Consider the following 22,669-nt stretch of genomic DNA (forward strand, 5'->3'; position numbering starts at 1 on the left):
GCTGGGTTATCAGATCGGCTGTCGCTGTATCACAGTGCTTATGTTCAAGTCACCCTAATTTTACTTAATAATGGCCCCAAAGCGTAAGAGTAGTGATGTTGGCAATTCAGATATGCCACAGAGAAGGCGTAACATGCTTCCTGTAAGTGAAAAGATGAAAGTTCTCATCTTTTAATAATAAGGAAAGAAAAAAAATCATATGCTGAGGTTGCTAGGATCTATGATAACTTTCATTACAGTATATTCTTATAATTATTCTATTTTATTGTTGTTAATTTCTTCTTGTGCCTGATTTATAAGTTAACCTTTATCATAGGTCTCTACGTACACGAAAAAACATGCTATATATGGAGTTCAGTACTATCCACGGTTTCAGGTGTCCACTGGGGGTCTTGGAACATATCCCCCTCAGATAATGGGGGCCTGCTGTACACATGATTAATTATTTTTCACTGGTCATTTCACTCAGTCTTTTAAAGCAGGACACATTGAAGAATTGAATTGGTATCTTAACATTTGTAGAAAGGAACATATTTAAAAATATCTTTGATTCAAAGAGATCAAAGCTTGATGCAGCACAGATTTATTACATCTTTGAGTCCCCAGTAACAAACCCGGAGCCTAAGGTGTGACCTTAGCTGAACTGAAAATGGCGGCCTCCCTGGACCCAGGAATGTAAAAAGTCATCCCTCCACTGCACGTTCTATCTCCCCTCCTCAGTGTTCCTGTGGCGTTTTTTCTTTGTAATCATTTTGAAGAGGAGGACTTTTTATACATGTGCGTCCTTAGGATGTCAGTTTCAACATAGTGGTTTTTGTTTTTTGGGAACGAGTTACATTTCTTCCAGCCCATCACTTTCAGGCCATTCTGACTGCGCCAAACAGTGAGAACCCTTAGTGTGGTTTTAGTTGTTAGAGGTAAACTTAAAATATTGGTGATTAATTTTCACTGGTGCTCTTGGGAAGAGTAAGGAGAGCGTGATTGCTGGTCTAGGCCAGGCAGTGGCGAGGTCATAATTAGCATTGTTTTTTATAGGTTCATAAAGTAACTCTTTCTTGGTATGAGTCAGAATGCCTTTAAGACTCATCAGTTACCTTGGAACTAATGAACCATTCAATTCAACACAATTATGTGGTTGAATGCCTTCGTTCTGAAGGTACTAGGATATTCTGGGAGGAGAATGCAAGGGTGGACAGGGTACATTTTGTGCCCCCTAAATTACTGTTATAAAGAATACGGTAGTAACTGAGGAACAGACAATAGATATCAAATATTTATGCCCAACATTTGATTTAAAACATTCGCATTTTATCTTCCTTAAATACAGCCATGGGAGTTCCATCTGGAAGGTGGCCTGCAGATGACTTTACATTCTCACTTTTAAAGGAGATTATTGTTCCATTTAAAATGATTATAGAAGAATAAATTGTCATTTACTAAGGCATGTTCTGTTTCAAGGCCTGGTTAACAGTGAACCCTCTCTTAAGGGCAACTTGACTAATTAATAACAGACATTAGTTCTGTGCTTCCCACAATGCAGCTTTATTCACTTGAGTTCACATCGATTTATGTTCTTCTGTGTCCACTTTGTGCTTATCCGTGTGCATGTCCCTGCAGATATATGTGATATAGTCTCTGTGCTGTTTCCTGAGTCCCACTAAAGTGTTGGTATAGGCACCCAAAAGGCGATGCAAGTAGATAGGCTTGTACTCAAAAGTAGAACTGAGCGTAATTATATGTTTATGAAGAGTTGCTTCTTGAAAGATAACTGATTTAAGATCTTCCTGAATCTAATTTTGTTGTATATGCTTCCCCCCCCCCCCCCCCCAGTTATAGAGTCATTCAGCCCTAGAATGAAAAATTAGAGCAAAGCTGTTAGTCTGCCAGGGCCATGACATGCTACTAATGATACCAATACGAATGTATTACTACTCGTAACAGCTAACGTTTGTTCTGTATGGTATAAGGCCCCCGAGGGATGGTTGTCACAACATGTTATTCTTACTCTGTAACGGGCACTGTTTTAAGTACTGTACATGTGCAACTCATTGACCCTCACAGTACTCCCAAGGCAAATGCTGCTAACATCCATGTTTTATAGATTGGGAAACTGAGGCACAGAAAGGTTTAGAGAAAATAAGCTGATCAGTGGCAGAGCCAGTCTGCCTCTGGGGTCCCTGCCTTTTGAAACTCTCTGAGTGTAGAATTTGCTTACATCTAAGCATGACAGCATCCTCTAAGAGTTATTACATCCATAGCTGTTCCCAGGTGCTGTTTATGTCATGTGGAAATACAGACTGTTAATTTGTAGAAACTTTTGAAAATTATTTCTAATAGTATAATGTTTGAACTAAGAAAAGAAGATGAAAATTGGGAATTATCGAAATCTCCCCCTAAAAAATCATTGACAAATGTGCTATCCCAGAGTCTGTTTGCCCTGCGTGCTGGCTTATATGCCAGGTGGCTACAGACTGCCTTTCCTGGGTTCCTGTGTCCCCTGATTTCCAGCTGGATTGAGCCAGTGCGACACACTAGTGGGAGATGAGGGGATGGAGGAAGAGAGAGGCTGGCTGTGCAGGGAAGGGGAAATGAGAGATGGAGGTGGAGCAAACGCAGCATCTCTTCCCTGTGTCCAGCTCCCTCCAGAGAGGCCACCGTGGTTCCATCTTCCCTTCCCCCATTCGTCCCTACTGTGGTTTCCTGCTATTGTTAATCCCTGAATTGCCTCACCACCTCTTGTTTGGGTGTCTCAGTTCTTCATGACCTGAGTAACCAACTTATTCCCTGCCTTAAATTCCTTCAGCTCAATGTGCTTTAAGTTGTTTCTGTTTGCCTAGTTAGACCCTGGCTGGTGCATAAGCCATCCTTGTTCTCTATTTGGTATGATTATATAGTAGGCTAAGAGAATGCTGCTGGCCTACTGTATTCCAGATTTTGGCAAGACTTCTGACGGATAATCTTATGATGTCCTTGTGGAAAAAAAAAGGGGAAATTTAGATTGGATTATAAAACTTTCTTAAATTGCTGAAGTTTATTAACGTTCAAATCACCTGACGAAAGGGTTCTAGAGGTTTTCCAGAAGGCTGTGTCCTTGGCCGTATTCTATGTAACATTATTACCAGAGATTTGGAAAAAGATATAAGCTTTATCAAGTGTGTCTGTAACATAAAGCGGGAAGGTAATTTAAATCAAATTTTGAAAGGATAAACTGTAAGGAAAAATGGAAATTTTGTATCGAGGAACTAAAAATAGAAAGATATAGAATGGAAGAGACCAAGCTTCCCAGCATATTATGTCGGTGAAGAAATCCAAGATTTTAATTGACCACAAGCCCAATACAAACCAGAAGTATGACCTGTTTTTTAAAAAAAGGAGGGGGGGGTTCATCCTTGGACCCCATTAGAAGATAAGTAACGTCCCTGTCAACTGACAGATAATTCCACTTCGCATCTAAAGTGTCACAGGAAGGGTAGGAACTTAATCTAAGGAAAATATTGCTAAAGTGAAGCATCAGTGCTCCCCAACCCCAGTATTGTAAAGCTGGTTACAGGTAGACCGACCTGTGAAGTCACTTACAGGTTGTGTTCTCACATGTTGGTTCAGTTGCGCCTCACAACAGCCCAGTGGAAGATGTACCGTTTCCATTTCTCAGCCTTTATTTCTTCATCTGGGTTGAAGTCTAAGCTCCGTAGCTCATTGTGTGGTCTTAGGCAAGCAAGCTGTGGTGTTTGGTTATGAACCAGCCTATTTCCATAAAGCCTGTTCTCACTTCGGGACCACAGACTGCATCTCGAGAATCAGGGCCCAGCTTTTGAAAGGTCGGGAAGCCTTTATGTGTGATGAGCAGTTCCGGGAACTGGGACATGATGCCAGGGGAAGAGGCTTATGGGGACATAAAGGCTGTCTTCCAGGATTTGAAAGTCCGTCACATGAGAGAAAGAGTAGATTACTTGTTGTGGCTCAGGGAACAACTAGGACTGATAGGGTGATAGATTTTTGCTCAATATCTTAAAAATTTCAAATAGCACTGCCTTCTAACATGGTCATTATCTTTGCGCAAAAAGTTGGATAACTAACTCTGAGAAATCTTGCAGTGAAATGAATTCCTGCATTGGGAAGAATGTTCAATTAGATAACCTCCCGGGAGACGCTCAACTCTGAGGATCTGATTTGTGTGTGTTCTGGTTTTTGGTTACTGAGATTTGTGATTTATAGGTATTGATTCGGAGTTATTTGTTTTATTTTTATAGTTTAACTTCCAGCAATATAATTGTTTTTCTTGTAATTTAGGATTAACATACTCTATTTGTGAAAAAAAAATTTTTTTTAAGAGCCTGAAACAAGGAAGAAAAGCATGACTGGTGCTCAGTGTAATTACCTTCACAAGAATTATTATGCTATTTCCCGGAATATGTCCCTGGAGTGAGTGTCTGCATTTGTTCCATTTCATTCCTAGCTGTAGAATCCTATCAGAGGTGATGAGGAGAATCATTGTGAAATATATTGAAGCAGAGAATAGAGTTTGCAAAGTATTAAAGTATTATTAGCTTTGCTAAGATGAACCTGTGTGTTGTAGACTGTTGGCATCCCACTGTGAAAACCGCACCGGTGTGGTAGAAGGTCCCCAAAATGATTTCTTAAAGGCCACCACAGTGACACTGGTCTAAAAACCGTAAAATATACTTTGAGGCCTTTCCAGCCCTTTTTTCTAGAACTAGTATAGTCTCTCTCCCCACACAGGATAGTAATATTCATGAAGAGCCAGGATAATTGAGAAAGGAAAATAAAAATTATTTCAAAATTGATACAAAAACAGCAGATCTGGGTCCAGGCTGGTGGCACAGTAGTTAAGTCTGCACACTCCACTTCAGCGGCCTGGGGTTCGCTGGTTCGGATCCCGGGTATAGACCTACACACCGCTCATCAAGCCACGCTGTGGCAGTGTCCTTATACAAAGTAGAGGAACATTGGCACGGATGTTAGCTCAGGGACAATCTTCCTCATCAAAAGAAAAAAAAACAAAAAACAGCACATCTCCTCTCATGGGAGTAAAACATGCAGAGAAGATTAAATGGATCAATGTCTCAGGATTAATTTAAGAGGATATTTTGCTTTGATCTTATTTGTGGTTGGGTTTGATAAAGGGAAGCTCTCAGTCTTCATAACTACTTGCTGAGGTCTGAGAGTTAACTGACATGAGTTCCTGAAAAAGACAGCTCCATTGCAGATCCGTAATATTTCAGATCTTCCCTCCGAATGATCTGAAGGGCCGAGTGCTCTTGTCAGGTTCATTTTTTTTAAGAATTTGCTCTGTCTGCCTCTCTCCAGCCCTTCTCCAATTTCTTTCCAGACTTGCCAATCATAATGTAATTCTCGCAGAAAGATTTGAGATCCACTGAAAGTACTAAGGGGAAAAATGAGCTAGAAGAGCATCTGATATTTAATTGAATATATTACCCATTTAAAAAATGAATTTTACAGACGTTAACGATCCCTGACAATTGGCCATTTGATAAAAAGGTGATTTTTTTCTGAGGTGGGCCCGGTGGCACAGTGGTTAAGTTCACGCGCTCCGCTTCCGTGGCCCAGGGCTCACAGGTTCAGATCCCAAGTGCAGACCTACACCCCTCATCAAGCCATGCTGTGGCAGCGTCCCACATAAAATAGAGGAAGATTGGTACAGGTGTTAGCTCAGTGACAATCTTCTTCAAGCAAAAAGAGGAAGATTGGCAACAGATAGCTCAGGGCCAATCTTCCTCCCCCAAAAGTACACAAAAACAACAAGTATTAAAAGACAAAAAGGTGATTTTTCAAAAAAAAAAAAATCAGTTTGCTACTCATGTGCTTGATTTGGGACTCAGCAAGCCTCAGTGTTCTTTTTCCTCTGCTTTGCTAATACAAAATAGATAAAACAAGTAGTGGCTAAAAATTCCTGTGCTGCCCTTTGCCTCAGGATGAATTCCTCAAAGGCACAGAGGGGGCCTTATTGAACTTTGTATCTATAGTGTCCTCCGCAGGGCCTGGCCCTCAGGGGCCTTGCAGGGGATGCTTACGAATGCAAACCCAGTTATTGAAAATAAATTTTACAAGTTGTAATTTCTCCTTCTAGAAAGTAGCTTTAGATTGAAGTATTGAGGTACCTGGGAGCTGGAGGGGAAGATGGCAAGTTTCTCCTTTAATGTCCTATATGTGAAATTTGGGGAGTTTAAAAACATAACCAAATTGCTGCCAGATGTGTTTTGGTGTTCAGAATCTTTCAGATTTTAGGAAAACGATACATTATATGTATCTTACACTATGCAATTAATTCCCACAATACATATGCAAATACATGAAGATTCTGATAGCAAAAGTATATGAATAGTCATTAAGTAAGATAAATTAAGATGTTAAGCCGTTTCACATTAGTTCTGGTCAGAATTTGCAGCCAAGTAAGTTTGGATCAGATTGAGTTTGCCACCAAATGCATTTAAAAATGCCACGACTTAGTTTTCAGAACTTTTGTGATCTTCATGTTGTCTGTCAGCATTTGTGGACCCATAAGGTTTTGTTCATTAACCAAAACCTTCTGTCGTTGTTTAATGAATCATCTTACCATATCTAATTCAAGTGGGTAGATAGAAAGTGTTACTATTTTCATTTCCCCAAGAAAAGAAAAAGTGAACATCTGAACAGAAGTTGGCATGATTCACTGAGTACTGCCCTAAGTACATTGTGTCAGACCTCAGAATCCTCAGGGACGGCTAGCCTCACCATCAGAGGAGCGAGGATGAAATGACTCATTCTAGGTACGAAGTTAGCACGGAGCAACACTGAGATTCATGCGCAGTCCTTCAGCCCTGGGTCCATCCTCCTCCTACCAAATCTTGTTTTCATAGGAAAAGCTTCCAATGAAGCTAGAAGGGGGGAATTCGGAAGTATGCTTGTCTCGAGTTTAATGAATATATCATAATGCCTAAGGCCTTTCACTAAGAAGTGGACTGATTATTGTAAAGTTTGAAGTATATTTTGATTATTTTTAAGAAAGGATATAATTAAAAAGTTCAAGCTAATTTTGAGTATAGAATAATAAGGATACTTTTTGCTGTTCTCCCATTTTTGTTTTAACTGTTTAGATGTGCCTGGCGTCAGAGGGGGTGAAAATGGAGGAATCAAGGCTAGTAAAAGCAAAAGAATCAGATGGCGGAAGAATTAAAGAATTGGAGAAGGGAAAGGAAGAAAGAGAAATAAGAATGGAGAAGACAGATGAAGCCAGGTTACAGAAGGAAGCTGAATTTGAAAATTCAGCTACAGAACACATAAGAGATTCTAAGGAATTAAGAAATTTCGAGGAGGTGAGAATGGATGATATAATGGCTCTAAAAATGGAAGATCCCAAAGAAATTAAAAAGGAAGAATTAGAGGAAGATCAAAAATGTAGTCACTTCCCTGATTTTTCTTACTCTGCCAGTAGCAAGATAATAATAAGCGATGTTCCCAGTAGAAAGGATCACATGTGCCATCCTCATGGAATTATGATCATCGAGGATCCCACAGCATTGAACAAACCAGAAAAGCTAAAAAAGAAAAAGAAGAAAGGCAAAATGGATCGGCATGGAAATGATAAATCCACACCCAAGAAGACTTGCAAAAAGAGGCAGTCCTCGGAGTCTGACATCGAGAGTGTCATGTACACCATTGAAGCCGTGGCGAAGGGAGACTGGGGCATTGAGAAACTTGGAGAATCTCCTCGCAAGAAGGTCCGCACATCCTCAAGTGGCAAGGGAAGCATTTTGGATGCCAAGCCACCAAAGAAAAAAGTGAAATCAAGAGAGAAGAAAATGTCCAAGGAGAAATCCTCAGACACCACCAAAGAGTCAAGACCTCCAGATTTCATTAGTATTTCCGCCAGCAAGAACATTTCTGGTGAGGTGCCAGAGGGTATAAAAGCAGAACCATTGACCCCCATGGAAGATGTGTTACCACCCAGCTTGTCGGGACAGGCCAAACCTGAGGACAGTGACTGTCACAGGAAAATAGAGACTTGTGGCTCCCGGAAATCCGAGAGGTCTTGCAAAGGTGCTCTTTATAAAACCCTGGTGTCTGAGGGCATGCTCACCTCTCTGCGGGCTAATGTTGACAGAGGTAAGTGACTTGTGCAGATCCTAGAAGAATATGGAAATCTAGCAGAATTTCTCCTTTACACTTGTTGAAAAGAACCACCGTAAAGAACAATATGTTATCAAAATAATATTTTACGTTTGATGGTTCTTTATGGTTTATGGATCATACACATTTGTTGTTTTACCTACAACTTCTCTGGCACCATAGAGGAGAGTTTGTATTCATTTTGTGGGTAATTCTCAGGATACAAATGTTCAAAGCAATTCAAACTTTTTTTTACTGGAATGGGCTGGCTTTTTGCTTTCAAGAATCATTATTGCATGTTTGGAGCTATTAATCTGATTTTTAAAACTGATGGAAAGAATTTCCTGAATCAAGCAGATATGTTTGGCAGAATCTTGACTTGCAGGCTCCAGAAGCAAATAACTTATCTAACCCTCTCCATTAGGTAATTAAAACTGTAATTGAAGTGAAGGGCTCTTTAGACCATAACAGTATCCAGAAACGAGTTAATGTGTATATCTTTATATGCATTATACCATAGAGTGTTTCATATAAATTCATCTATTTTAAAATATAGCATCTGGCGAGGGACTACTTCTTTCCAAGCTGAATTCTAGCAAGAGATGTATGAATAATAGGTCTAACAAGCCCTGAATGAACATCCTTGGGAGTATATAGTTCTCCAGGGATGTCATTCCACTCAGTCTTGGGGAAATTAGAATTAATAGTGCCCACCAGCAAAGGGCTCCCACACCTTAGGCTGATTCTCTAATAGAAAAGCTACTAGTGGTTAGTCTGTCTGTGGAGTCATGCAGGTACCTGTTGAGTTATGACGAGACAACCCATCTAGGGGCTGTGGGTCACTTTTTCGCAAGTTCTGTTATTAAGGGTAGTCCATCATGAATGACTCTGAGAACTCAGAAATATAGAGAGCATTGTGCAAATGATACTTAAAAGGTCACTTGTGAAGCAGCTAAGATGATTTCCCTCCCATCCCACTATACCCAGCACTTCCTTTTTTCTTGAATTTCCTTAGGGAAACGAAGCTCAGGAAAAGGAAACTCCTCCGATCATGAAGGGTGTTGGAATGAAGAAAGCTGGACATTTAACCAGAGTGGGACCAGTGGGAGCAAGAAGTTCAAGAAGACAAAGCCGAGGGAAGACTCTCTCCTTGGGTAAGTGCCTGGGAGCACAGTCAGCCACACTGCACAGACCCCAAGTGTGGTAGGATGTTCAAGGTGAACACAAATCGCTACCTGCTATCCTTTGAGCACTCACGTGGCACTTACTGCAGTCTTAGCAAACACATGAGGAAATACAAATCAAGTGTATCACAGGATTCCTGCTGTTTGCAGGTCGTGTGAGTGCCACGTCATTCACGTTTTAAGTACAGTACAAAACATGCAGATTTTAGACTCAGACCTGAGTTCGAATGGAGGTCCACCATGGATTAGCGGTGTGATATTGTAAATCCTTTAGTATTACCAAGGATGCATTTTCCCATCTGGAGTTTACAGTGGATGTTATAAGTCTGTTTACATTGTGCCCATTTTACATACTGTGTATACGTCCTTTAATATTTCTAAAGGTATGTACATATGTTTATAAAATAATGACAGCTGAAAATGCAAGGTAAATAAAATGTTTCTACCGCTAACCTTACTTTGTTTAAATGGTGTTCTGTTACTCTAAGATAAAAATATTACGTTGAGTGTTCTCCTAGTATAGAGAATATTCAGTAGTTAATTATGTATTGAAATGGCAATATCAAGCAATAGCATACATCAAGATAAAATCATCGAGAATTATTTCCTTTTTTATGTTATGCCCAAGACTCTTAATATAAAACAGTTTGTTAGTTAGGTTAGGAGAGCCAATACTTTATATTGCTGGGGAAAGCATCTACATCTTCAGTTGTACTATTTTGAAAATCCTTTGAGATTTTTTATTAGCCCAGTTTGAAGAGAATGCATTGAATAGAAATAAGAATTATATTTTCCATATTTTTTCATAAGTGTGTTTAAAGGTATGCCAATTTTATGCATTGGGAGGATTGTATTTGGTTTATTCATAAATATTTGTATTTCTGTTTGTGGAATAATATATTTTTTCCTTGGAGGTTACAGTGCTCTCAAGTCTGGTTAATTCTCAAGCTCTAGGTCATCACAAAGTCTGGGGGGGGAGTTACTTTTCATAATGATGATTCCTCAAGATTATTTATATTGAGATGATATATTTATATATATTTCCTTCCTAATATTTTTAAAAGTCCAAAGTAGTTCAAATTAGTTTTGCTTGCATAATGCTTAAACAATGACATGAAAATCCTCACATGTGTCATTGTCGAATGATACTTTCAAATGCAGAATTTCCTTAAAAAGTGGCCACCGAGTGTCAGGACCGATGCCTGGACTCCCAGTGCTCTGTGGGTCTGCATGCCGAGAGAGGAGGAAGTCTCCTTGCAGACGGTGTGAAGTCCTAGGGCAGTAAGCGGGCCTTCAGGATCCCCACAGAAAGTTCTCTGATGCTGCCACTGGAAACTTCTGACAGCCATGAGAGAAACCTTTTCACCAATCTTCTTTGAGGAAGAAGAAAAGTGAAACAATCTTTTGAAAATGTGTCCCTGAGAAGAGATTGGTGTGTGGGTTGTTTTGTTTTGTTTGTTTTTGACCATTTCTAAGGAAGCCACATGTATACCTAGGAGTGTGGTTTTCTGCAGGCTTAAGTCAACAGTAAACCTCTAGCCTCTCTCTCCTCCTGTCACCCCTTTAGACGTTGGCCATTCAGAGTCAGACTTCGCTTTGTTCAGAACATGCCAACATCGTGCATTAGCAGTGAGGAATGCCGGTTCCTACAGTCTTCTCTGAGATTTCTAAATGAGCATTTTAAACCTTTTTATCACAGAAAACGTGCTACCTGTTTAGTTAACTGTAGCCAAGAAAAATTCGCTTAGTGTTGACAGTTCTAATTTTATAGATTTCCCCAAGAAAAACGTAGGTGATTATTCTAGTTGGAAAAAGAAAAAAAAACTCCCAAGGAACCTTAAGAGTTACATCTTGCATTTTGGAGTTTTCTTTTGGTTATTCAGAGTATCTGAAAAATTCACAACTTATAGGTAGCTTTCTGGTAGCAACCTGTTAGTATTAGATAGTATCTGCTTTTTCATTAGTGTAAACATTTTTTAACTGAGTAAGACGATTTTATTAAGAGAGGAGCATCACCCCCACCCCGCACCCTCACTGCTCTGATAGAACTTACTCATGGCTTTTTTACTTGGACCATTGTCATGGTTACCTGGCGGTCTTATCTCTGCTCCCCAAGTTTTGTACATTCCTCCAAAACTGAGAACAGTTTTAGGTGGACACATCTCAAGTCTACCCCTTAGGTAGCAGCCTAACACGTTAGCTAGTAGCTTCTTGTAAGTTGGTGCTCAGAGCTGCTCTCTTCCCAGTACACCTTCCATTTTCCATCTACCAAGCAGCATCCTTCTCCTGCAGCTTCTCCCATCTGTTTGGGCTGCATCTTAGTTAATAAGTCTTACTAAGTGAAAGCCAGCAGCCAGCGTAGGATCCAGCAGGCATGCTGCCATTGCCATGGGGGGGCCTTAGAGACAGTCAACACAGCCCCAGGATTTCCCACCTTTGCCGCTGACTTTTCTGAAATTGTTTGTGGGTTGTGTTAAAGCAGTGTGGCCTCTCTGCCACCGTGTTCGTGAAAACTGGCTCTCCTTTTCTCATTGAGTGTTTTATCCTCATCCTGGTCAACTGTCTAGAATTTTTTTCTACTATTTGAAATATTTTTACACATTTTCTTTGCATATGTGTTTTAATCGTGTACTAGTCAATAAATATTTTTTTAAAACTAATCTTACAAAATTACCTGTATGCTGTATTACCGGTAAGCTTGCCAATATATATATGAATCTTTAGAATGAGAAACGTGTCTGGGTGGAACTTGTTTTGTATTGAACTTAATGAAAAATTCCCATGCCAATGGAGAGAATGGCAATTTCTCCACTTCAAAAATATTCTGATATTTTAAATAAGGTTCCTGCTTTTCTAAGGTAATAGCCTAACCCGTCTTGTGAGTTTACTAAGAAAACTGTGCTGGTAAATCTTCTCAAGCATTCCTGGAAAGATGTTTTTTGTCCGTGCATAGAATTTATTAACAATGCCCTAATTCTCGGGGACCCTGTTTTCAAATGGAATATCGTAAAATAAATCTTGCATCATTTTCTGTTTAAAGATTTACGTCGTGTGCGGATTGATTCCACCTCCCGCTTCTTTTCTTAGGTCAGCAAAGCTGGATGAAGAATTTGAAAAAAAATTCAGCAGCCTCCCTCAATATAGTCCTGTTACGTTTGACCGGAAGTGTGTCCCTGTCCCAAGAAAAAAGAAGAAGACTGGAAACATGTCCTCAGAGCCGACGAAAACCAGCAAAGGTTAGATGCGGCCATACCTCCTGCCGTGTGGTCAGAGTCTCACCTGAACCCTCTCCTGAGCTTCTGCGTCTCCCTATAGGTGTATGAGTGGGTTTAGAACTGATTCTCGAGTGAGTGGAATTTCAGGTCACTTTCCAAGATGATGTTGCTTCCTGCCTCGCTTCTCTCCCTCCTTTCCCTCCTGATTCTCCTCAGCCCCTGTCCTTTGGCATCTCAACCTGTACATTTGCCCTTAAGGATGCAGATTTTTTGAAAAGTGTTGCACGTGCTCTTCGATCTTCCACTCTCCAGAATTCTAACTCACACGTTGAGCTCTTCTTGAGCAGAACCTGCTGGCTGAGGCTAAATCTTCTGTTCCCTGTGTCTGCAACAGGTTGGACTCTGGGTCTCTGAAATCGTTCTGTTCACCTAATAAGCAGACTCCATTCTTTCCTGGCAGTATGAACCAAATGAAACTAAAACTCCCCATATTGCTCTAGCAATCTACTTTTTTTATTGCTTTCGTTAAATTTGAAAAAAAATGTGTTTAGCCTGTTCATTTTCAAGAATATCAGGTTCTCCCTTGTGTATCAGGGAAGCTTTTAAAATTATCAGCAGGACTTGAAAGGGTCTCAGATTTATCAGGGGCAGCACCAGCTGGAAAAGGGGGCTTTTAAAGAGTGTGGGGGCCGTTTTCAGTGGTCTCAACACCTGGGAGCACTGTGACATTTATGGGGCATAGGCTGAGATTCTAAGCATCCTGACCTGCTCAGGACATCCGAGCACAGTGAAGGAAGGATTGTCCTACCAAAATGACAGTATTGCCCCCATTGAGACACTTGTCTTCTGATTTTACTGTCGCTCTAAAGATTGGTGGGGGAAATGTGCCTCTAGTTTTTTCCACAGATGCAGGAGACTTCATTTGGTTAGCTCTCCTTTAATTAAGGACAGTGAATGGAGAGATGAAGAATTGGTGTGGCTGAACTTTTTATTCCTTTCAGGATCAAATTTTGAGTAGGATTTGATGGAAGAGTTCTTGTAATTACCCTGCAAAAGTGGCTGCCTGTTACCTGCTTTATGTCGTGTCAGATTAATTCCCTTCTTTTGTGTAGTTTAGATGGATGGATGGATGGATAGATAGATAAAATATATATCTTACATAAATCTTGCTGAGTTCTAGCAATCATGGATAATGATAAGAGATAAATATTAATGAGGAGATACAATTTCGTGGATTTTGAGGTAATAGTTAAGGTGTATGTCTGGGGAAAATTATGGTTTCTTCTCTGAAGAAATCTAAATCTTTCTCCCTCGAGACCTAAAAACCCCTTTGTGCATTAGAATCAACACAACTGAGGAGGGTTGCTTTGAGATTGTATCTCAAGATGGGTCTGAAAGGCTAAAGAAAATCCCCATTTCGTGATTAAAGGCAGAGAGGAACGTGAAAGTGATTTTAGAATTAGCTCAGTTTTCCTCTGTGGTTAATAAAAACAAGTCTAGTGAATAAAGAACTAAAAAAGAAATGTCACCTCACCAGTTTTGCTCATCAGGGAAAACAAAACAGGATTGTATCAAGATCTTTCAAGATAGATAGGAAAGAAATAAAGTAGGCTTCTTGACAGGGAGGTAACTGAGCACCATAATGGATCACCATATGAAATGACAGTCCATGTGCCCTCGAGATGCTTAAGAATAGGCAAAGTAGTCCGTGAACCCAAAGATGCCAGGTATCTTGATCTTCTATAATTTTTGGATTTAAAGTTGCTGATAATACCTGACAAGCCAATAAAATGGAACTTAATTGATTGACATCCAGGACATATTCTCTTCCTCTGCTCCCTGGAGTTCGAGACATTCATTTTAGACCTCTAAAGTGGGCTGAATTATCTATCAGGGAACGTAACAACAGGTTTGTTTTTGTAAAGCTATAAAACCCTGAAGTTAGGATCTATTTTCATGAGACCTTCTCTTGGGTCTTAGTTGTCTGTTATCTATTTTTCCTCTGCCCGCTGAGATTAACAGTATTTCTTTTGATGTGAAATAGCTTTTTGGAGTTTTGGACTATACTTCATACAGTATCATCTTAACTCTGCTGTTACGCCTCTCAAGCCACAGGGTCCCTGGATCTTATTCAGCGTATCAGGAATTACATAGGTGGGAAGTCTTTCAAGCCTTTGGATTTTGTTCTGCGTTCTGACTCGTGGAGCAAGATGCAACTGAAATAAAGCAGAAATTAAATAATATATTCTCTGTTTAGCAAACTAAAGAAATAGTATTTGTGACATTGTAATTTGGCATTAGCAGCACCAATATACTATCCTACAAGTTATTAATGAAATTATCATACCAGCTGTGCTGTAATTGCCTGATCTTTAGAGGATAGAGGAGATTGTTTTCTTAGACTCCAGACCCTTTGCATAATGAATCATCCAAAGCAAGCACTGTGGATGAGATCATTAGTTCATTAGTAAAAGAGCGTGTATCCATAGGAAACCTCATTTTCCCCCAACAATTTGCATTTTGTCTATATTCTCTTTTCCCCCATACTTGTTATCATTCAACATTCATTATACTTTTTTTCCTGTGTTATACTAGGTACTTCTTTAGCTACTCCAGGCTATGTAAAATGTATAGAATTTTTCTGAAATGTAATTTCTAGAGAAAATGATTATGTATGCATTTATGCAGTGATATATCTCAGAATCATCGTACCTGCTGGGCACTTCTACTTTCCCAGTGGTCTCCTTTTTTATATCTGTATTTCAAGTAGTCTGTTCCCCTTTCTCATTGTCCCCTCCACTATCTCTGCCCTGTCCCTTAGGCCTATGTAATGAGTCTTGTCAGAAACTCTACAGTAAAAAGGGATGAAAATAACTAACCGCCACCTCCCTCCAGCTGGGCTCAGGCTACCTGGGAGTAGGGTTAGGAGGTAGATGATTGAGGAATAGAATTTCCCTTTGCTTCTAAGAACAAATTGTGCAGTAAATTATAATCCATCTAACTCACAATGCAGTTCAGCTGAAGAAAGCCCGTTCCTACGGTGTTTTCCGGTGTATCTCTCACAGTTCCTTGCCTCTATTCAAATGAAAGCTTTAAATTATAAGTCTAAATTTAATTGTAACTTCTTAGGAGATTTGTTTTGACACATCATTTTAAGTATACTGTTAATGTATGAAGCACTTTTTACAAAAGTATCAGAAGTCAGAGTGCTCCGCAAAATAGTAATTTTCAAACAAAGTAGGGTCATGGAGAAAAACTTGAGTTCAACTTCGAGTGTCTAAATTATGCCCCAGCTTGACCCTTGACTTCACATCTCTTTTAATTCTTCTATCTTTGCACGTGGTTCCATAGCGCCTTTATCAAATATGCTGTTGACTTTTCCCATTTTTTTTTTTTTCCAATGCACACTTCAATTTTAAGATTGGAATTTCAAGTGGTTGCGGATTTGAGATTGTAAAAAATCATCAGTGGTAATAAAAGAAACAAGTTTCCAGCATTGAAGGTTGAGGATGGAGTCCTCTGGACTGAGCCCTCGCGGAGGATTCCTCCAGTGTTCGAGAACTCAGATCTGGCGAGAGCCAGGCCAGCTCTCCTAACAGGAAGGGAAAGCTTCCAGATTGGGCAGAATCCTGTATTTTGCCTTGTAACTGTGTGAGTCTTCATTGCCACCAAACGTTTTCAGGGACATGGTGACAGCACATTTGTGAATATAGACGGATACCCAGTATAATCCTGAGTTCCTCACCAAAGCACACATGTCCAGCCCAGTGAGGTGGCGTCTTCCCCTCAGTGAATCCCAACTTGACTGTGGCTGGTTTACTCAAACTTATTCAAGTCAGCAGATCCACGTGCCCAGCAGCTGGGAGCTAGAAATTATTGCAAAGGAATGTATTGTTTCATTGGTTATTCGTTACTTATGTGTCCATTACAAAAATGACAGCCTAGTTTTAGAATAAAACCTCTGCTCTTTTTATCGCTTAAAAACATGAAACTGTAGAATATGAGCTAAGCCACCATGTTCAGGTTATGCCTAATATTTGTTTCCTACAACAGTTCTAAAGAGCCAGGTTCACTTAATTCATCTTACCCGCTGACTTTAAAAAATTATCATAGTGGCTAATACTGAAATAGCTCCTGGGTCACTGCAGCTTCTCACCCCCAAAATATCCGTTTTTCAGCAAGCCATGGACAATATTAATGTTTTGGAAAGGTTATTGTTAATGTCTCTATGGCACCTCTCTTATCTTCTCAGATTGTGGTTTGTGTCTGCTATTTACTACCCAGCTGTGAAGTTGGGGTGCAAAGGAGATTGCTACCTTCAAAATACAGTCCATCCTGCCCCCAAACTGAAGTGGAGTCCTAAGCTAGTTACATGCCAGCGACAAGTGGTTTTGTCCTAAGGAAGCAGAAGCTGATGCAAATACTCTTTCAAGAAATTTGGTAGGAAGACGAGGGAAAGAGATGGGCTGGAAACTTGAGATGGTAGTTTAGTAAAAGTTGCCGATGCTTTGTATTCTGAATGGTTCCTTCTAAAACTCTTTTCTCTGCTTTTCACTTTCTACCTTCTTTTCCCTCCATGGATGTTTCTGTTAATATAATAATTAACTAAGGAAAAAAATAGCAGTAAATTTCTTTATATTTGGTATTTATGACAGATTTTGACTTCATATTTTCTTTAGGCAAAATATCAAACATATCTGGTGGGCGAAATCAAATTGTTCGCTTCTTGACGCTGAAATTGCCGCTTTTCAGTGACTACAGTTACAGCTTATCTATTACTCCTTCAAGTTTGTCACTTTCTTTTTTATCTGAAGTTGTCATTCACTTAGATTTGTTTCATAACTATAGTTTGGGGATGGCCAGGAGCAAGGAAGTTTAAAAATAGAAGTTTACAGAAGCTCCTCTATGCACTAAACCACTCTGGATATTCTTTTTTCATGTTAAAATTACAGGCTCTATCTTTAGCTTTTTCCTTAAATTGTACTTTTTGGATTTCTCTGCGTATGGTTGAGTCTGAAAATATGTATCCTTTTCTTCTTTCTAATGCATTTCATACATCAAATCAGTTTGCTTCTGGGAACCACTTTCTCATCCCATTGTCCTCATACACAGTGATAAATACAGAAATCATTTTCCCTATGATCCAATAACTTATTAAATTATTTTCCTATGGGTAAATCTCTAGGATCATTATGGTCCTGAGAAGTCTCAGCATTGTTTTCCTGCTTTCTTCTACTTCTGTTGTCTGTGATTGCCTGTGTATCTATCATTCAGGTGCACCAGCCTGCAGTTTCCTGGGTTGTATAAAATATGTATGAGGCAGTGATTACAGATGGATTATAGAAAGTACCTATAATGTCACTGCAGTGTATACACACAATATATTTTCTTTGTATTTGTTATGTTTATTTTCTTTCCCTTGTTGCTCAGTTTTTCCAGAAAAAAGTCAACAAGAGGCATGTCCTATTTCTATTTCAAACCACCACCAGCCAATTCAGAAGTATTTGCTATTGGTTATTTAGAAGGATGGCTTGGTATAGTTATCAAAAAACACTGGCACAGCTTTATGTTAACAGTAACAACTGTCATTTCTTGAGCTCTTATTTGATGCCAAGCAGTGGTTTAAGAGCTTAATTTATTTGTTCATGCAACAAATATTATTGAGAACTAGTCATGTGCTAAGCACCATTCCAGGCATGTGGAATATATCCACAAATGAAAACAAAGAATCCTGCTGCCTTGGAGATTATGTTATAGTGGAGGTACCAGGCAATAAACAAGCCTAAACAATAAGCAAAGTATATAATGTGTTAGAAGGTGAGACATGCCATGGAAAAAAACAATAGGTTTGATAGAACAACTAGGCAAAGGATCAGCAAGGAAGGGGAAACTTGAACAGCGTACACCAACTAAACCTAACAGACCCATATAGAACACTCCACCCAACGATAGCAGAATAAACATTCTTCTCAAATGCACATGGAACTGACTCCAGAATGTACCATACACTAAGCCATAGAACAAACCAATACATTTAAAAGGACTGAGATAATTAATATTATGTTTTCTGACCACAGTGGAATGAAATTAAAAATCACCAGCTGGAGAAAATTGGGGAAACTCACAAATATGTGGAAATTAAACAACACACTCTTAGTAACCCATAAGTCAAAAAAGAAATCAATAGAGAAATCAGAAAATAGTTTGAGATGAATAAAAAGGAAAACACAACATACCAAAGTTTATGGGATACAACTAAAGCAATGCTTAGAGGGAAGTTTACAGCTGTAAATATATATAGAAAGAAGAAAGATCTCAATCAATAACTTAACCTTCGACCTTGAGATGCTGTAGGAAGAAGAACAAACTAAACCAAAAGGAAGTAATAAAGATTAGAGAGAAAATTAAATGAAATTAATTAAATAAAGAATAGAAAAATAGAGAAAATCAATGAAGCCAAAAGCTGGTTCTTTGAAAAGAACACCACATTTGAGAAATGCCTTGTTTTTTTTCTTTTAAAGATTGGCCCTGAGCTGACATCTGTTGTTAGCTAACTTCTGTTTGGGGCTTCTTCTCCCCAAAACCCCCCAGTACATAGTTGGAGATTCTAGTTGTGGGTCCTTCTAGTTGTGCTATGTGGGATGCGGCCTCAGCATGGCCTGACAAGTGGTGCTAGGTCCACGCCCAGGATCCAAACTGGCAAAACCCTGGGCAGCCGAAGCGGAGCACACGAACTTAACTGCTTGGCCATGGGGCCAGCCCCTTGAGAAATGTTTAGCTAGACTGACCAAGAAAAAAAGGGAGAAGACTCAAATTATTACAATCAGAAATGAAACAGGGGACATTACTACTGACCTTACAGAAATGGAAAAGATTATAAAGGAATACTATGAGAAATTATATGTCAATAAGTTAGATAACCTACATGAAATGGACAATTCCTAGAAAGACATAAACTACTGAAACTGACTTAAGAAGAAATAGACAATCTGAATAGACCTATAACTAATGAAAAGATTGAATTTTGTAATCAAAATAGTACCCAGGGAAAAAAAAAGCCCAGGCCCAGATGGCTTCACTGCTGAATTCTACCAAACATTTAAAGAAGAATTCATACCAGTTTTTCACAAATTTGTCCAAAAATTAGAAGAGGAGGGAATATTTCCCATCTCATTCTGTGAGACCAGTAATACGCTAATGTGAAAGCTAGACAAAGACATCACAAGAAAGAAAAACAACAGACCAATGTCTCTTACAAATATGGGCACAAAAATCCTTACCAAAATACTAGCAAACCAAATCCAGCAACATATAAAAAGATTATACACCATGACCAAGTGGGATTTTACCCCAGGAATGTAAGGTTGGTTTAACATCCAAAAATCAATTAATGTAATATGCCATATCAGTAGAACAACAACAAAAAAATATGATCAGGGGCCAGCCCAGTGACGTAGTGGTTAAGTTCACATGCTCCACTGTGGAGGCACAGGGTTCACAGGTTCAGATCCTGGGCACAGACCTAGCACTGCTCGTCAAGCCACACTGTGGTGGCATCCCACATAAAATAGAGAAAGATTGGCACAGATGTTAGCTCAGTGACAGTCTTCCTCAAGCAAAAAGAGGGAGATTGGCAACAGATGTTAGCTCAGGGCTAGTCTTCCTCACCAAAAAAAAGATCATCTCAATAGAGGTAGAAAAGGCATTTAAGAAAATCAGCATTTCATGATAACACTAAACCAACTCAGAACAGAAGGGAACTTCCTCATATGATAAGGGACATCTACAAAAAACCCACAACTAACATCATGCTTGATGGTGGAAGATTGGGTGCTTCCCCCTAAGGTAGGGAACAAGACAAGGGTGTCCCTTCTCATCATCTCTATTCAACATTGTAGTAAAAGGAACAAGAAAAAGAAACAAAAAGCATCCAGATGGTGGAAAGGAAAAAGTAAAGCTATCTTTGTTTGCAGATGACATGATCTTTTATATAGAAAACCTAAGGAATTCACTAGAAAATTATTACAGTGAACAAATGAGTTCAGCAAGGTTGCAGGATACAAGATCATTATGCAAAAGTCAATTGTATTTCTGTACCCTTGCAATGAGCAGTCCAAAAATCAAATTAGGAAGACAGTTTCATTTACAGTCTCATCAAAAACAATCAAGTACTTAGGAATAAATTTAAGAAAAGAAGTGAAACGTGTTGAAAGCTGCAAAACATGGTTGAAAGAAAATCAAAATAAATGCAAAAACATCCCATGTTCATGGATCAGAAGACTTAGTATTGTTAAAATGGAAACACTCCCTCAAACTGATCTGCAGAATCAGCCCAATCCCTGTTAGAATCCCAGCTTACTTCTTTGTAGATATTGACAAGTGATCCTAAAGGTAATTTGGAATTGCAAGGGATTCAGAATAGCCAAAACAATCTTCTCAATTTCAAAACTGCCTACAAAAAACAGTAGTCAAGACAGTGTGGTACCAGCATAAAGACAGACATATATAGGGGGCCAGTCCCATGGCCAAGTGGTTAAAGTTCTTGCACTCCACTTTGGTGGCCTGAGGTTCACTGGTTCAGATCCTGGATCCTGGGCTGGACCTGCACACCATTCATCGTGCCGTGCTATAGCAGCATCCTACATAGAAGAACTAAAATGACTTACAATTAGGATATACAAAACTATATACTGGAGCTTTGGGGAGAAAAAAAAAGAGGAAGATTGGCAACAGATGTTCACTCAGGGCCAATCTTCCTCACCAAGAAAGCATACATTAAAAAAAAAAAAAAAAGAAAACCAAGGCCTGAGCCCCACTCCAGCCCTGTTAAATGGTTAAAATAGTCTTTTCAAAAAATGGTGCTGGGGGGGTCCAGCCCTGTAGGGATTAAATTCAGCACATTCCACTTCATTGACCTGGGTTCAGTTCCCTGGCACAGACCTACACCACTCATTAGTGGCCATGTTGTGGCAGCAACCCACATACAAAATAGAGGAAGATTGGCAGAGATGTTAGCTCAGGGCTAATCATCCTCTGCAAAAAAAAAAAAAAAAAAAGGTTCTAGGACAACTGGATATCCACATGCAAAAGAATGAAGTTGGACTCTTACTTACTTCACACAGTATACAAAAACTAACTCAAAATGGGTCAAAGACCCACATGTCAGAGCTGAAACTGTAAAACTTTTCAAAGAGAACATATGGGTCAATCTTAGTGACTTCAGATTTGGCAAGGGATCCTTTGATATGACAGCAAAATCCCAAGCAACAAAGCACAAAATAGATAAGTTAGACTTTATCAAAATTTAAAACTTTTATGCTTCAAAGTAAACTAATAAGAAAGTGAAAAGACATCCCACAGAATGGCAGAAAATATTTGCAAATCACATATTTGATAAGGGATTTTATCTAAACTATGTAAAGAACTCTTACAATTCAAAAGAAGAAAGACAAGTCAATTTAAAAATGGTCAAATTATCTTAATAGACTTTCTCTGAAGAAGGTATACAACTGGCCGTGAAACGATGCTTGACATCATTAGTCATCAGGGAAATGCACATCAAAACCACAATGAGAGAGAGACCAATTCACATCATTATGGTGGCCGTAATCAAAAAGGTAGATAATAATAAGTGTTGGTGAGGATGTCAAGCAGTCTGACAATTCCTCAAAAGGTTAAACATAGAATTACCAAATGATCTAACAATTCCACTCCTAGGTATATGTCCAAGAGAAGTGAACACACTTAAGCTTGTATGTGAATGTTCATAACAGGATTATTCATAGTAACCAAAATGTAGAAACAATTCATGTCTATCAGTAGATGAATAGAAAAACAAAATGTGGTGTGTTCATGCAATAGAATATGATTTGACCTTAAAAAGAAGTGACATACTGATACATGCTAGAACGTGGATGAGCCTTGCAAATGTTATCCCAAGTGAAAGCGTGCAGAAACAAAAGACCATATTGTATGATTTGATTTACAGGAACTTTCCAGAATAGGCAAATCCATAGAGACAGAAAGTAGGTTAGTGATTGCTTAGGGTTAAGGGGGGAATACAGATATAGGGAGGGGTCATAGCTAGAGGATATGGGATCTATTTTTGAGGTGATGCAAATGTTCTAAAATTGGTGTTGGTTG

At 39.2% G+C, this 22,669-nt stretch overlaps 1 protein-coding gene across 19 annotated transcripts in view; it reads left to right on the forward strand.

Annotated features, from left to right (window-relative positions):
- Nucleotides 1-22,669, forward strand: part of BBX (BBX high mobility group box domain containing) — a 258,518-nt gene that overhangs the window by 219,227 nt on the left and 16,622 nt on the right. For all 19 annotated transcript variants that reach the window (XM_014853213.3, XM_014853218.3, XM_070508709.1 and 16 more), the window contains 3 exons: nt 7,116-8,124; nt 9,143-9,281; nt 12,399-12,547. In XM_014853213.3, the coding sequence (XP_014708699.1) occupies nt 7,116-8,124; nt 9,143-9,281; nt 12,399-12,547 (1,297 nt within the window). The remainder of the gene's footprint in view (nt 1-7,115; nt 8,125-9,142; nt 9,282-12,398; nt 12,548-22,669) is intronic.

This window comes from Equus asinus, chromosome 5 (assembly GCF_041296235.1).
Source record: "Equus asinus isolate D_3611 breed Donkey chromosome 5, EquAss-T2T_v2, whole genome shotgun sequence".
Lineage (NCBI taxonomy): Eukaryota > Metazoa > Chordata > Mammalia > Perissodactyla > Equidae > Equus > Equus asinus.